The sequence below is a fragment of the Dromiciops gliroides genome, chromosome 3, assembly GCF_019393635.1.
Source record: "Dromiciops gliroides isolate mDroGli1 chromosome 3, mDroGli1.pri, whole genome shotgun sequence".
NCBI lineage: Eukaryota > Metazoa > Chordata > Mammalia > Microbiotheria > Microbiotheriidae > Dromiciops > Dromiciops gliroides.
Window position 1 is genome coordinate 61,089,193 of NC_057863.1, and position 18,405 is coordinate 61,107,597.

Consider the following 18,405-nt stretch of genomic DNA (forward strand, 5'->3'; position numbering starts at 1 on the left):
GATGACATACAACATCACATACTATGACATACCTTGAGAAAATTTACACTTACCTCTTCCTTTTTTCCCCTCTAAAAAATGATGTGGAGGGGCAGCTAGGTGGCACAGTGGATAGAGCACAGGCCCTGGAGTCAGAAGGACCTGAGTTCAAATCCGGACTAGGACACTTAACACTTACTAGCTGTGTGACCCTGGGCAAGTCACTTAACCCCAGTTGCCTCACAAAAAACAAAAACAAAACCAAAACAAAATTATGTGGGCCAAGGAAATTCTATAAAATAAAGACATGCCAATTCATTATTAATAAAACAGCATCAAGGCTAATTATTTTAAACTATTGCTTTTATTATAATTACACAGGATCACAAATCAGTAAGCACAAAAGGATTGTAAAATATTTTCAATGCACTAGGAAATCAAAAAACTTTGTTTCCCCAAACAACAAATTCTTACTTCAGAAGTATCAAAGTACATTTATAATTACATATCACTTAAAAAATCAAGTACAAAATGAAAAGAAATGATAATATCTGTGTGTAGATTGTGTATGTAGAAATGGTTAAGAAATACATGAGTACAGAAATCTGCTACCTATTCTTCCTTGCACATATTTTCAGGCACAGACCTGACACTTCTAATGACACATGAAGAAAGCAATAGAACATTCAGTTATTAAGATATTGGTAAACATGTTACATCAGAATGAAATGGAGTTTGAATGGTTTCCTCTCTTTTAAAAACCCTGTCTTTTAAAAATGTAGTGCCATTATCCACTAAAAAACATACTATCTTATATCATTTATTAGTAGCTATTCTTTTAATTTTTTCAAAAAGAGTGATAAAGTAAACATACAGTGGCTAAATACGTAAACACATTTTTTTAGTGCAAGAATAACAAGACTTGTGATTTGACTGTGCTTTCTTGTCATCACAGTGCACTTTACACAAATTGCTACACTAGAAAGCTTAACTCCAAGAGTTCCAAAGAAAGAAGTGCATACTAAACGTTTTATAAATATATACAGTATGTATACTGTATGTGGGTGCATACATGTGTCAATGCAGTTACATTAGGGATGAGGAAACCAATTCTCTGGGAAGGTCATAAAACACCTCAAAAGATTGTTTAACTATCTTTTTTGCTGGGGCCAACCCCAACTATATTCTTCCCTAAATATTCATATTCATCCCTAAATTTGAAACCTATGGTTACAGGGAAACTCCGTGAGTTATTTCTTTATTCCTTCAATATACCTATTTGCCAAGAAGACATTGATCCAAATACCAAACCTGTTTTAAATTCCTTCCAACCCTCAAGTCACTGAGTTCAAGAGTAGTTACTCACATTGCAAAAAAACCTGTTAGTCCATTATTGATTTACATAATTCCATTGGCATACTATATGTGTGCCTGAAGATGCTTACATATAAACAGACATTATGTGTTTGTAAATTAGTTTTAATGCATTCCAGTCATTTGTTTTGATTATCTACTTGATCTGGAAAACATTAAATAGAAGGCATATATACAAATATCAAACATTAATTGCTTAAACAATGCTTCTTTGCCATATAAAAATTTCAACTTGGGAATGTTGGTGATTGTCTAATTAATTGCCCCAGGTGTGCAAATACCAACTTGGCCTCCCATCCAATGTAATTCAATTAAATCTGATGCAGTAAATAATTATCCAGTGCATTCTCTGTGCAAGGCATTGTACTGTGCACCATAGGGCAGATGAAGATGGAGAAGATAGTATTCCCGATTAGAATGGATAAGTCAGAAAGGACTAAGTCATTGATTTGTGTTTCCATGGACTGTCAGTAGGCAGGGTGAGTTAGTCAAAGCATTTTGTGGCCTGACTAGCTCAAATATGTACTTGTAATAATGAATTGGTCTTTGCTTTATAAGCTACTGGCATTCTCTGCATTTCATATGCAAATAAAGGACATGAATTAAGCACTCTGATGGCATTCTATCTTAGGCCATTGGATAATCCCCTTCCTCTTAACAGCATCTGGATGATGCTAAGCTTATCTGTATACACACATTGATTTCTGACTTGACTAGACACATTTGTCAAACAACTGCTGCAACTATTTTCACTCATGAGAGCATTGAAGTAAATCAAAACTCTCCATCTAATTTAGGCATATAGAAACAGCCTAAGCTAAACATTAAAAGCATGCTACTGAACAATATGGGAACCTTGAAGAAATATTCCACTTACTACCTGAGTATAGCTGAGTCTAGACAGAGAACTGATTTATAAAGCTATAATTTAGTCATGTCAGCCTTCGTTTACTAAGTCCAGAAAGATTTCTGGAATGCTTAAAATGTGCAAGACCCTGTTTGATTGAATTCATCTCTTAAGTTAAATAGTTATATGAGCAAAATGATATAAAATTTTACCTTATTTTCTTAAAAAATTATAGTGGTAGGTTTTAGAAATCAGTTTTACAAATGTGGGTCTTATCAACTAGTGCTGGAGATCACTAATTGTGTCATGTATGTTTTAATTACATCTACTTGGGAAAAGATGGATGCCTACATTTATATGATAAGAAAGAAATACTATGCCAGGAAATACACTGATATGCGTGTGTGTGTTTCTGTGTAATAGTAGTAGTATTATCATATTGAATTTGGGCTTTTCCTTTTCCCCCATTTTCTCACTTTCACTTCAAAAATTTTATTTAATTTCTACTTAGGGGAACTGTATACAGAAAATCTATCTCCCTGACTACCAACGAATCTATTTCTTGACCTTGGAGCTGAATTAGTAGACTGTAGCAAAGCAACCTGATGACCATGTCATACCTGATTTAAGATAACTAATCAGGTCAATCCAAGTGTTTGTAAATTTTGTGTTTTACTTTTGATTATCAGCTTAGATCGACTTGTCTTCTTTCTGGTTCTCAAGAGTTTGTCTTTCCACTTTACTTTGTCTATTAAGCTTCAAGTAAAGAAATAATGAGAGAAGAGAGAAATACTTTTTGTAGTAAGCAAACCAGTCAATGAAGGCTTTTCTCACACAAATTCATTCCCATTCCAATATAAGATTAATGAAGGCAGTTTTAATTTTTTGTCTTTGGCACCCACCACAGTGCTTTGCATATTGCATATCTTCATTGCTTAATAAAAGTTCACTGGATTTGATTAGATATATGCAATTAACAATTTCATAGGCATATAATGGAAGTATCAGAACTTGAATCACAGTGATGTCACTTTTTCATATCACCCAATTGCATCATATTTGGATTAGGCTTAGGAGAAGTTACATGAAAATATGTATCCTAACCTAAGAAACTGGAAAAGTTATACAAGAGAATCAAATGTTTGTAGATGAAAAATTGGTTCCATCAAAATTAAACACTTCTACTTGAGTTACCCATCTGTCAAGTTGTACGCTTAATACCAGTTCTCTTTCCTAGTTAAAAGAGGTTAGGTAAGAAGTGATAGCACATTTATATCTTCTTTAAAAAGTTATTTCCTCAATATAAGTTTCATGCTTATGGCAAAGATTAGTACATTTGCTCCAAATATACCCTTATATTTAAGAGTAGTTTGTCTCTTGAACTTGACTTGGTTGGATCTCTGTGATAAGACTTACTTAAATGAATGGTAAATAACTAATATCATAAACATTTTCTTTAAATCAATGTGTTTTCATAAAAGCATTGATTTTTATAAGTCAGTGGTGGTTGGATTTGAAACAACATACAACTGGTAAATTTTAGGGACAAGGATTATCTTGAAGTGCTAAAGATCTTTTCATAACTTCCTATAATTATGTTTATCATTTTTATTCCCCTGCCTCCACTATGGAAAATCCTCTTACTCTTAATTTGCTTTTGCAAATATTTCCTGCATATTCACTCTCACATGTATATACAAACACTTACCTTTTTTTTCCTTATCTCATACAGAATTCTGAGTTTGGACATCAAAATATACATTAGCTATAAATTATTAAAATTATCTTTAAAATATCTCAAAGGCTTGAAAGGAACTACACTGATAAAGCATTACTCAAGGTTTAGCAATATAGATTACAAAAAACTATGAAATTCTGTTATATTTGGTTTTATTGACCAGCACTGTAGCATTGCCGTCAATATCTTTTAAAAAAGGAAATCCAATATGACAGTGATGTCAAAAAAACACACTTTTTTCAAAGAATAGTAGTGATTTTTAAAGAATGTTCATGCTGTCAAATTTAAGAAGCATAGTCATTTAAATATACAAAATATATGTGATCATTTACTATTTATTAATCCGTGGCAATATTCTAATTTTTACTAAGTTGCTTTTGGAAGATATATAGCTTTTAACACAAATCCCACCATCATATACAATTGGACCCATCCCATTTTTTCCTTTGAAATAAATCAAAACAATAAAATAAAAGTCGCAATTCTTTGGTTGTGGTCATGGTATATTTTCATACAAAGGGGAATTCTGCATGGACCTGAATATCTTAAAATTAATTGATGATATTGTAGAAATGGGATTTCGATCTTAAATGTAGCTAATTTGGGAAACATTTGAGTACACACACAAATAAAAAAAAAGCAATGTAAACAAATCTTGAATGACTTTCATCATTTCTTTTTTTCTCAGGTAAAAAAATAAAAACACATATCCTCAAACCCTTCAGTCTTCCATTTGTCAGGAATTGTGGCTACATTGCCATAAGAAAAAAAAAGAAACCTTCTAGAAAACAGTATAATTCTTCAGATTCTGATATCCTTTTTCATAGTCACAGTGAACCCTGGTCTCCTCTAATCAAATCAACAATGCAAGGAAATGTATCCCTACAGACATTTCTAAAGTAAAGTTATTCTACTAGGTTAGCCAAGTATATCCAAATAACTGTCCCTGGAGAGTTGGCTAACCATTATTTAATATAAACAAGAGGGGTATTTAAGATAAACTCCTTAAAAACTAATGTAGCAAAAGAGATTGGTTTTAATGTGATGTGGACATCCAAATTAGGTGCTACATTTGCATTAATTTCCTGTCTAGTTTTTAATAAAAATAAAAAGTAACAGATGTGCCTAATGAATATGGTGATATTCAACTTCTACCATTCCAGCACCAGATTTACTCATATATTATACTGCTGAACAATGATTTATAGTTACATGCTTTTGTACAGAAGACAAATTTAGATGGGTAAGGAAAAGAAAACCAATTAGGGGATTACATAGAAAATAGAAAATAAACTGTTTAATACATTATATAGTAAAACTCTTGATACATCTGTAAATTATATATGTATATATGTGTACTATTTCAGGTGTTTTCTTTCAATAGACTAGTAAAATATTTACATTTTAAATATCTTTTGGATTAAAAAAATTCTCAATAAACACACCTTAATTTGTTGGTAAAGTTGATTTGCCTTGGACTTGTTTTAAGTAAGCAAAACTTAACGTGGTTTTCCAAAGGCAGTGTTGCAATTTTATAACCAGTAAAGAAGTTATATATTGACCAATACCCTCTTACACAGGCCTGGTGATCATCCCCCCCCCAATAAAAGTGAAATAATAGTCTTGTGGAGTTTGTGGCACCTCATATTTGTCATATCGCAGTATCCCAAAACACTGTTTGTTGTTTAGAATATGGCGGAGGACTGTACTTCTTTGTCCCTGTATTCTTCTTCCAGCTTGGTAGAATTGGCATGCTGTCTTGTTTGCAAAGTCCCTTTTCTGTTTTCTGTCTCGCCTTGATCTCTTTGCACAAGCAGCGCTTTTTCTCAATCATCTCCAACATTGTATGGTCTCCATGCAACCACTGCATGCATGCCACCTACCAAAAGAGAAAGAGTGATTACAACATAAATAAGGCCTGACTGTAGATGAGAATTTTCCTTTTGTGAGAAATTTGGTTTAGAATGCCTTCCACGTCAGATATTCTTTCTTTTACAGCAAAACTTAAAATAAATTGGTGAATATTATACAGGGACCTGAAATAATTAGAACAGATGACAATTACTCACTCACTAACAGTTTATTCTTTCAGTTAACAAAGATTGTAATCTTATGTGACATAGCCTTGTACCTGAATCATTGAGGTCTAATCAAGGAAACAGATTACTTTCCAAAGTATTCATCTGTCTGTTTTACACTTTATTTTTAAACTCCTTTAATCTATCCAAATGCAATAGTTTGTTTTGTTCTTCTTTTCAGGGAAATCTTATTGCTTAGTAATATGGTTTAATGAGCATTGTCTGAATTCTGCTGAAATGGTTTGAAAAGCTTAAGGCTTCATTTATAAATTACGTGTTATAGAATTGCATGATTCCTGTTAATGTTTAATGACTCATGTTACTTTGATCTAAACAATGTCCAATTATTTTAATCTTGCATCCAGAATAGTTGCCAAAATATTATATCAATTTAGAATTTTAAAGTTCAAAGAAGTCTTTAGCAAAGTGAGTATTTTAATTTCATTTTTTTCAGTGAATGGCCAAATTAGAATGACTGGTCTCTGAACTCTCAGAAGCCAGCAAGATGTTTTCAGACTCAGTAAAGACACTGTCATATCTGATGCATTGGAAGATAAATTAGGTTTCTGGGGGGTGGGGAGGAGAGACACACCCAGGTATACACATACACAAATATTGAAAATGGAAAACTGGTTTTTTTTTAATCAACTAGGAGGAATGAAAGAAGGCTTAATGGACATGGGAGGCTATGGGGTTGAATGTTGCAACTGGAGTCAGGATGAAGTGGGTTAAAGTAGACAGCATCCAAATCCCTTCCAAATCATGAAACATGGATAGGAATTCAACAGAAAAAGTTGAGGGAGGAGGAAATTCCCAGCACAGGGAATAATGTGGCATAAGATAAAAGGGCAAGAAAAGTGGACATATTTGGGGAGTATAAAGGAGTCCCAGTTTGCTGGAGGTAAGAGTACACCAGAGGAAACAGTATGAAATAAGCCTGCATTGGTATGCTGATGCCACATTTTTGAGGGTCATGAATTGCAGGCTAAGGAAACTGAAGTGAACTTTACTCAGAAAACGGAAACCACTGTACATTTCCAAGCAGAACAATGATATTATGATATTTCTATATCTCTAGACATAGAGATAGATATAGATATATAGACAAACACAATCAAACTATGCTATTCTGGCAGCAGTGTCAAAGATGGAATGCAGAGAGAGAGAGAGACAAAGAAAATGGAATTCCTTACTCTACAGAAGCCAATCTCTGAATTAGGGAAATGGAAGGCAACTGGTCCATTACTAAAACATTATTCCAATGCCTTATTGTGGTTTGGAGATTACCCTGGGTCACAAATACCACAAGTAGAACACAATTTGGAAAGGTTTTGAGGATAGGCCTAATGTTCACCTATTTAGCCATCATGTGAGGACCAGCATGATTAAGTCCAAAGAGGCCCATCAAGAGAATAATTGCCACAGTTGATGAATTTGCTCACAACAACTTACAAAAACAACCCACTGATGCATGGAGGAGCTATTATCTGCAGTGGTAGAGCATGTACTCAACCCAATGATAACATGTGTCTTTTAAGGTTTGAAGGATGCAGCTTGGTGAGAACCTAGATGTAAAAAAGGAGTCTTCTATGTGCTTGTTGCTCACGCCAGACACGATTCACTATAGGTGGGAAATTGAAATCGGGTTTAATAGTTCATTTCAAATAGACAGCTGTGGCTGGTTCTGAATATAATTGTAGTTTTCATCAACATTTATTCCTTTTATTCTTTTTTTTTTTTTTTGCGGGGCAATGGGGGTTAAATGACTTGTCCAGGGTCACACAGCTAATGTCAAGTGTTTGAGGCCGGATTTGAACTCAGGTACTCCAGAATCCAGGGCTGGTGCTTTATCCACTGTGCCACCTAGCTGCTCCTATTCCTTTTATTCTTATGGGTTCTGGGGAAGCATTAGTATTATGACAGAAAAGCCAGTTAGGTGATGAAGTGGATATAATACTAGAAGACCTAAGTTTGAAACCCACTTCCAACTATTAAATACTTGTGTGATCAAAGAAAGGCCTCTCTCTGCTTTAATTTCTCCATTGGTAAAATAACACCAATCTTACAGCATTTTAAGTATCAAAGGATGTAACATCCAAGGTGCTTTGAAAACAGGAAGTTCTATATAAATAGAAGGTGTACTTATCAGAGTCCAAGGAACAGGCTAACTCTGTTTAGGAAGGATTATAACCAGTATGGGCAAAAATTGATTTTTTTTCAGCCATGGTGATGAACAAAGTCAATTTCTTAAGTGCTATGATGTTTTGTTACTTGACTGACAAAATTACAGATCTTTAAAATACAGAATAAATTTCTCATTTCCATAATGGAATCCCTTGTTATTTAGTTGTGTTTTATTTTGCCTGTCATTTAATCCTTTAAGTATTCTTTTTAAAATTAAAAAAAAGTTTTCAAAATGAGAGTAATGTTAATGTAGTTCACACCATATAGGCAGTTCCTAATAAATGCTGGTTGATTCTTGATTGAATGGGAGCTCTAAATGATATCACATTTTTTGGCTATAAGAAGCAGGAGACTGCTTAAGCTTCAGCTTTATCAATGAATGTGTTTCTGGTGTTGACTAATGAACAAGTACCTCTGACTTGGAAAGGTATTTTAAATATTTAAAGAGATTTAATATAAAAGAGAGGTTAGACTTCTTTTGCCAAACATTACAAGGCAGGACTGGAAAAAGTGAAGGATATGTAGAAGCAATATGAGGCTCAATAGAAGGGAAAATGTCCTAGCAATTATAGCTGTCTTCACATTAGAATGGATTGATGGGGTAAGAGGATTTAGGGTAGAGAATTATTAATGCTTATTACTTGAGGTGTTTAGGGGAAAGTTGGGTGATCACTTAGTAGGCACATTATAAAGGGTTGTTGTTTATTTTTGTTTCCTATTCAGGTTCATTTTGTATAAGATGGCTTTGTAAAGCTATTTCAACTCTTGAGATCATCTGAATAAGCATTATTCTATCTCCAAAAGAACTCAAGACTTCAGAGACTGAGCAATAGAAAATCTGAATTCAAATCCTATCTCTGCTACTTATTGAAACTCCCAAAATGATGTCATTTCGAGTGTACAAATCTCAACCTCAGAGGGTATGCTACAGAAGGCTAAAACAGTAACATGACTTACTAAGGACCTCAAGGTATAAATACACAGCAATACTAAGAAGATATAACAGAGCTTACAGTTTTAAGGTCATATATGGTTTTGTTGTGGTTTTAATCTTTATATTCTGTTTCTCCTGTATGTTATATGAACAAACTACCACAGATGGAGAAAATCGGTGAACAAAAAGGTAGAATGATTTGAATTTGTAATAGGAATTCCACGAATAGGGATAATTTTATTTTTAACTTTAAACAGATAGAAACTAGCACAATGCCTGGAATATAATATATCCTTCATTGATGCTTGCTGGTTGATTGATTAAAGAGACAAGACAATGTAGGGGAAAGAACTCTTTACTGAGTCTGAAAACTTGGGCTCAGGATCCACTATCATTAAGTATCTGTGCCGCTATAAGAGAGTTTTAACTTCAGTTGTCTTGAGTTTCCTCCTCCTTTGTGAAAAAGGAATGATACTTTCTAATCTGTCAGAAAAATCATCCTAGAAATTATAGTTATTATTATTATTATTATTTTAACAATGTCAGAATTCTCATGCTATTGGAATTATTATGACCTTGTTAAATATATATTCTGCTTACTCTACAATTATCTTCTTAATGAGAATCATTTAATTTCTGAAGTTTCATAGATTCAAATTTCAATTACTTGTACCCAGTTTGGCTGATTTGTAGACTGCAAGAAGCAAATTTTCAGTCACAGATTGGCTGCTATGTGTTGACCACTTGGTGCCAGACTATTATCCCTTGCTAACCAACCACATACATGTGTGAATGGTACCATCTGCAATGCCATCTTGTATCCATGTGGTCTATGCCACCAATTGGGAAAGAAATCAGGGGTTTCACAATATCCTTGTTTTCTTCCTCATCTTTCAAAATACCTTTTCAGAATTAGCCAAGCATGGCAGTAGGCTTTTGTAGGCAACAAGTAAGGAGAGAGATGAGGACTAATGGTATGAAGTACTTTGTGAAGATGGGTAACATTTTGAAGAATCATCAGCGGTCATATAGAATTAGAGATAATTGTATCTTCTCTCTTCTTATACTTTGGAGGGAATGGGATAATCCTCCAGCATTTATTAGGATTAGATTAATCAGTAGCTATTGCCAATCAATAAGTTTATGGGCTAGAAGAAGCTAAGTCCCTGGATGCTACACTGTGCCCCTCTCAATGAAGATAATTGAGAGTTTATCATATTTTTCTCATTCTACCACTCAATCCTTACTTCTGGGCATTATGGTGAAACAATGACCTTGGGTTCCTAAAAGCTGTGGCCAATGGGAATGAAATCTCAAAGGTTGTATCAAACTAGAAAGTACAAGCCTGGAGACAGACTCTGTGTCAGCTGTCTGATGTCTGGTCTAGCTAACTGCAGGGAAGCTCACCACCAGAAGACCAGACATGGGGTGATGCAATGCTTTTGCTGTCCTTGAGGTTTCAGCAGCTTTAAAGAAGATTCTTGAAGGCCTTGTAGAATGGTTTTCTGTCTTAGTAGAGGAGTGCCTACACAGAGCATCCTAGGTCTTCTAAAATACTGAACTCCACATGCCCATGTTAAAATATCCAATCTGTCAATTTATTGACCATATTGCTTGATATAAAATTGGTTGAGGGGGAAAGAGTGGAAGTTCAGATATTGCATTATAACCTCTCCCACACCTCTTCCCTCACCCTGACCCTCCCCCCCATGGAAGATATAGTTTGTAAAAATGTATTTCTAGAATTATGTCTAGAGCTCTCCAAAAGTCATTTCCTTGACTGAGAGATATTTATCCAAAGAAACTTAGGGCTAAAAGTAGTTAGGCATTCTTTATTTTTACTGGGTTTTATTTTTTAATTGCTTTGACTCATGAAGTTATGAATAAAAATTTAGTTGAGATGACAGTACAAATCAAAGAAAATGGACCTGTGCTAGTCTTTCTAAAATATTATCCATATGAATATGAATATCCATCTGATAATCAAATACTATCCCAGATTTGTTGTTACCTCCAGAATACATAGTACATGAATTATTATCCCCATTTCATAGCTGAAAAAACTTAAGCATTGAAAAGCTATGACTTTACCAGGGCCAAAAAGCTATTAAGTTCAGAAATCATAGAACTTAGAACTGGAAAGGGTCCTTAGAGTGTATCTAAACAAGGTCTCTCCTTTTATAGACAAGAGAATTGAATTCCTGAGAGAGGGAACTTTGTTAGTTTTCTAAGGTTAAACATCTAATGTCATAGAGCTTGTATTTGAACTTAGGTCCTCACTCCAAACCCAGATCTTTTTCCATTTTACATGGTGTGCCATATATTTCATTACTCTTTTTTTTTTTTTTTAGGTCAGGCAATTGGGCTTAAGTGACCTGCCAAGGGTCACACAGCTAATAAGTGTTAAGTGTCTGAGGCCGGATTTGAACTCAGGTATTCCTGACTCCAGGGCCCGTGCTTATCCACTGCGCCACCTAGCCGCCCCTATTTCATTACTCTTAATCTGGAAACAAATTAAAAGACCATAGGGTATATTTAATATATTATAACAACAGATGCACTGCTAAGCATGTCACACAATACATTTCAGCACCAAATCCAACCTACATGCCAAGTAATTGTTCCCTGTATATGGTGATAACATTTTGTTTAACATTAAAGTGCATTTTCATAAAAACAAAATGGATTGACAGGAAGTATAATGTACTTGATATGTGTACAACCTTGGAGTCAGGACTATCTGAATTTAAGTCATGCCTCTGACACACTGAATGATGAAAAAAGAGTCCCGTAAGTATATCAGGTAACACAAATCATCTTTAAGTTGCAGATGAGTTAAATTTTCCCACTGGGAGTTCTATTACCAATATAATCATAGATGTGGAAAAAAATAAAATAAAAGCAGAATATGAGATACATGCCTATAGATATAAAAAAATCAAGATACTAGTAAAAGAAAATGGGATGATAAAGTGGAATTAGACTAAATGCATGAAATTTAAAAATTATGTACATAGGGTGGCAGCTAGGTGGCATAGTGTGATAAAGCACCAGCCCTGGATTCAGGAGGACCTGAGTTCAAATCTAGACTCAGACACTTGGCACTTACTAGCTGTATGACCCTGGGTGAGTCATTTAACCCTCACCGCCCCGCCCAAAAAAAAAATTATGTACATAGCATTCTTGGATTATGTCAGACAACTAATATAATGCTAGTGCTTTTTCATGAATTTTCAATTCAATATATAATAACACCTCAGATGGGGCAGCTAGGTGGCGCAGTGGATAGAGCACCGGCCCTGGAGTCAGGAGTACCTGAGTTCAAATCCGGCCTCAGACACTTAACACTTACTAGCTGTGTGACCCTGGGCAAGTCACTTAACCCCAATTGCCTCACTAAAAACAACAACAACAACAACAACAACAACAACAAAAACAAAAACAAAAAACAAAACAAAAAACAAAAAACACCTCAGAAATTTAATATTATACCCCTGGGTTGTCTGGAATTTTTCCCCTTTCTTCTTAACTATCCCAATTATCGCAACAAGTTACTTTCAAAATAACATGTTGACCAGATCATACAATGGCATTTTTATCTTTGTTTTTATACTAAAATTCAAAGTTACAAAAGTTATTCTAGGTTTTTGTTGTTTGGACTTCTAAAGGAATTTTCTATGGAATCAGAAGCTATTGACCTAAGGACATGGTAGATGGTTTCTACCTTTAGTGGGTTTCTTCCCTCTCTTATTGGATGAACAAAAGTATAATCTTTAAAAAATATAATCCAAAATTCAAAGATCTCCAATAAATAAAGAAATATATCTCCAAGTTTATGGTATGTCAGACTATATAAGTAGCTTGTTTTTCTATTTAATTTGTATGAGATTAAAAATATGTACAATTAAAATATAGCCAAATATTTTACCATAATTTTTATGTAAGTAAAGCCATATGAATTGTGATAGTACAATAAATGTTTTTTGACAGATAAAAGCATACTGTGTATGCTATTTGGAATAACAGATAAGAGTAGAAAACCTTGGGTTACTACTCATGTTTCATAACAAATGGGTCCAATCACCATCGCTTCTTCTCCCCATTTCCCTGCTAAATATGGTTTCTGTAGACTATTCAAGTGACTAGTCATTTAAAAAAAAATATTTGACTAGTATAGTAGAAAGGAAATGGTTTGGGGTCAAGGGTTATGGAGTTGATTGTGTTTCTGCCACTTGCTAAATTTGTGAAGTTGGGCAATTTCATTCTTCTCTTAGAGCCTTGGTTTCTTCATCTATAAAATGAAGATATTGGACAAAATGATCTCCAAAGTTCCTTACAACTCTAATTCTACTAGTCGATGATCCTATGATCTATTGAAACTAGGTAACATAATAAATAGGGCAGTTAGCTGATAGTGAATAGAGCACTAGTTCTAGAATTAGAAAGTCCTGGATTCAAATCCAGGCTCAGACACTTTATTTCATTTTATTTATTTCATTTTATTCCATTTGCCTAAATTTCCTCATCTGTAAAATGAGCAGAAGAAGGAAATGTCAAACTATTCTAGTATTTTTGGCAAGAAAACCCCAAATAGGGTCATGAAGAGTCACACATGACTGAACAACAGAAACAAAAAAAGCATTAAAAATAATTTTATGATCAAAGGAATTAATCGAAAAAATGCACAGGAAGGTGGGTTAGCGGTACCAAATCTGAAACTCTACTATAAAGCAGCAGACATCAAAGCTATCTGGTACTAGCTAAGGCATACAGTGGAGGATCAATGGAATAGACTAGGCACAGGAGACAGAGTAGTAAATGACATTAGTAATATACTGTTTGATAAATCCAAAGACTACAGCTTCTGGGATAGGAATTCAGTATTTGACCAAAACTGCTGGGAAAATTGGAAGATAGTATGGCAGAAATTAGGCATAGACCAATATGTGACACCTTTTACTAAAATAAGGTCAAAATGGGTGCATGATTTAGACATAAGACGTGATGCCATAGGTAAAATAGGAGAAGAAGGAATAGTCTACCTTTCAGATCTTTGGAAAGGAGAACAGTTTATGACCAAACAAGAGACAGAGAATATTACGAAATGCAAAATGGATGATTTTGATTACATGAAATTTAAAAAGTTTTTGTACAAACAGAAGCAATGCATCCAAAATTAGAAGGGAAGCAGAAAGCTAGGAAACAATTTTTATGGCCAGTTCTTCTAATAAAGGCCTCATTTCTAAAATATATAGGGAACTAAATCAAATTTATAAGAACCCAAGTCATTCCCCAATTGAGAAATAGTCAAAGGATATGAACAGGCAGATTTCTGATGAAGAAATCAAAGCTATCTATTGCCATATGAAAAAATGCTCTAAATCACTATTGATTAGAGAGATGCAAATTAAAACAACTCTGAGGTACCACCTGACACCTATCACATTGGTTAATATGACAAAAATGGAAAATAATAAATGTTGGTGGAGCTGTGAACTGATCCAAACATTCTGGAGAGCAGTTTGGAACTATCCCCAAAGGGCTATAAAGCTGTGCATACCCTTTGACCCAGCAATACTACTTTGGGGTCTTTTCCCAAAGAGATCATAAAAAAAGGGAAAAGGACCCATATGTACAAAAATATTTATAGCTGCTCTTTTTGTGGTGGCAAGGAATTGGAAATTGAAGGGATGTCCATCAATTGGGGAATGGCTGAAAAAGTTGTGGTATATGAATGTAATGGAATTCTATTGTGCTGTAAGAAATGATGAGCAGGAGGAGTTCAGAGAAACCTGGAAGGACTTGCATGAACTGATGATGAATGAGATGAGCAGAACCAGGAGAACATTGTACACAGTATCATCAACATTATGTGTTGATCAACTGTGATAGACTAGATTCTTCTCAACAATCCAATGGTACACGAAAGTTCCAAAGGACTCATGATGAAAAACGCTCTCCAAATCCAGAAAAAACAGGGAACTATGAAATATGGACGCTGATTGGACTATACTATTTCTTTTGTTTTTGGTGCTGTTATTTTTCTTTTTTGAGGTTTTTCCTTTTTGCTCTGATTCTTGTCTTATAACATGACTAATGCAGAAATATGTTTAATGCTTATATATATATATATATATATATATATATATATATATATATATATATAAAACCTACATCAGATTACCTGCTGTCTAGGGGAGGCAGGAAGGAGGGGAGGGAGGGAGAAAAATTTGAAATCAGAAATCTTATCTAAACAACTGTTGAAAACTAAAATAAATAAATTAATTTAAAAAATAATAATTGGATGCTATCAGTAATACACACATAGACACATACATATATATGTATATATATACATATATGTGTGTGTGTGTATGCATGCATGTATCCCAAAATGTCAATATATGGATTGATTAACAAGTCCTTCCAACATTGTTCAGCACATGTAAGGTAAGGTCTAGTAATCTGGTAATCATAAAATTTTAATTTGAATTTACATTAATTGATTAAGAAAACAACTCTGTCAGCCAGCATTCCCCCAACTTGCTAATATACCCCCCCAAACCTGGGGTAATTATATAGGTAAAAAGAACGTGCAAGTTTGATTTCTTCATATCAATGACATAAAGATGTATTCCTTTCCTAATGTTATAATTCAAAGGCTCAAGACTTAGAGGGAAACTTAGAGATAATTTACTCCATTCCCTTCACTTTACAATTAACAAAACTGAGGCCTACTTGGTGAAGTCACTTTTCTAAGGTCATTCATGTAGCAAGAGGCAGAACCAGGATTTAACCCTTTGAATACAACACCCTTTTTTACCATACAGTGTTTTCTCCTAAGTATTACCTGTTTATCAATGAAGCCTCTTTGTCATGACTCATATTTAATATTTAAAAAAAGCAGATAGTGATATAAGAAAATGTTCCAATCAGGTTCAGAATTGCTTTAATATCTACATTGTAGATTTCTATTATATAATTATATATATATATATATATATATATATTATAGTTATATTAGTGCTTTGCTCCTCTTCATGCTAATTAAATTAAAATTAAGGATACAATGGATGAAGCAGTGCTTTACTCACTAATCATTTGTTGACTGATTAAAATAGAAAAAAAATTTGTTATCTCTGCATAGGGACCTATTCACTAATGAGAAGATATCATCACTATATAACCCAAACATAATTCTGTAATAATCATACATGAACCATCAAAATTAGATTTTTTTTTCTTTCCAAAGGCTAAGACATGTTTCTGCATCTCTGTTGGCGTAATTGTTCATCACAGAAAACAATTGTAGGTGGCCCATGGATATGCTATTTAGTCATAGTCTGAGATGATAACAAAGCAAATTACAAATCAGCTAACAACTAATTTGTAGCCTCTGAATATATAATTATGTAATGGAAATTTTACACATGCTGTATCAACATAGAATTTTACTCTGATATTTACAGTACTTGGGGTAAAATTTATATTTGTATTTGATTACCAAGTGTCTAGGAGATACAAGGGAATCAATTCTATTCTATATGTGTGTGAGCGAGTCTGTTTACACACACAGCATGTATATTATGTATCATATAACACATTATTTATACACATATATGTATACATAATGTATTATATAATATAGTATATATCTATGTAACTTTATGTATATATGTATGTATACAAACTCATAAACACATATAAGCTCTAAGATTTGGCATGGACAAGTCACATAAAACGTGTCAACCAAAATGTTTGGTGTGAAGAAATAAGAGAAGAAGAGGAAAGATTCTGTTAGTGCTGATAATATTTGATAAGCTAAAACATACAATGTATATTCAGAAAGTTTTAAAAGGACTACTTAAAAAAACAGACTGGGGGGCAGCTAGGTGTCACAGTGGATAAAGCACTGGCCCTGGATTCAGGAGGACTTGAATTCAAATCTGACCTCAGACATTTGACCCTTACTAGCTGTGTGACCCTGGGAAAGTCACTTAACCCTCATTTTCCCACCAAAAAAAAAAACAGACTGAAATTTTAATTTCGGAAATTGAGGTTATATAAATCATTAAATAGAATTCTCAAATTACATTCACAAATTGTCTTTAAAATATAATTGTTATCTAGATGAATAAGATTACTCCACTAATAACTCCATTATTCCATGGGTTTTCCATTTTCATTTATTTTATGCATTCTAGGCAACGTACTGAACTTTGAGTTAGGGGGACGTGAGTTCAAGTAATGTTTCAAACACTTACTAGCTGCATGACCCCTAATATCACTTAACCTCTCTAAACCTCAGTTTCCTTATCTAAAGAATATAGATAATAGCACCTACCTTCCAGGATTGTGGTGAGCATCAAATGAGATAACACATGTAATGTGCTTGGTAAACCTTAAAGTGTTATATAATTATGAGATATTGATGATGGTGATGATGTTTAGAATAATTGAATTGTCAAGGATTAAGTGGCCATGACATAGTTTCATGCTTTCTTCAGTAAACGCAACAATGAATTATGAAAAATACTTTTATACTTTCTGTGAATATTCTCTCTGTACTATTTATTTTGTTGTTGTTCAGCTGTCTTTTAGTCATGTCTGACTCTTCATGATACCATTTAGGGTTTTCTTTGCAAAGGTACTGTAATTATTTGCCATCTCCTTCTGTCTCATTTTACATATCAGGAAACAGAGGTAAGTAGGGTGAAGTGACTTGCCCAGGGTCACACAGTTAGTAGGTGTCTGAGGCCAGAGCTGAATTTAGTAAGATAAGTATTCCTGACTCTAGACCCAGCTCTCTCTCCACCAGGCCACCTGTTTGCCCTATTGATGCTAGGAATCCTGTAATATTTTTCTAGTCAAGATTAACCTTTATTACAGGTTTCAGAAAGTGACCTACAACTTTGATGCTTCCATTAAAATAACTTCCTTCACTTTTCCCAAAGTAGTTTCTCTTCTCGTTCCTGTCTTTTCAGGGAGAAATTAATTTCCTTATTAGGATGGAGCAAGATGAAAATATTTCCAAATTAAATATAAATATTTCCCCAATGCTATATTCACAAACTTTTTTTAATATTAGAGCCCAATATTTTAGTGTTACATTAATTTACTATTCTAGCCGACAGTTCAGGTCCAATTTCTTGAAATCACTATATTTTTCAGGTATGGCCAAATTGTTATTGGTACTTTTCTTCTAGAGAAACCTACTGTAAAATTATCTTAAACATAATATTATGTAGGGTTCATTTGTGTCACATAGGGA

The 18,405-nt window shown here is 33.9% G+C and overlaps 1 protein-coding gene across 1 annotated transcript in view; it reads right to left on the reverse strand.

Moving 5' to 3' along the window:
• Positions 1-344: 344 nt before the first annotated feature.
• Positions 345-18,405, reverse strand: part of NYAP2 (neuronal tyrosine-phosphorylated phosphoinositide-3-kinase adaptor 2) — a 338,177-nt gene continuing 320,116 nt past the window's right edge. The window contains 1 exon segment of the mRNA XM_043997634.1: positions 345-5,817. Within this exon segment, the coding sequence (XP_043853569.1) occupies positions 5,590-5,817 (228 nt within the window). The 3' untranslated portion in view covers positions 345-5,589.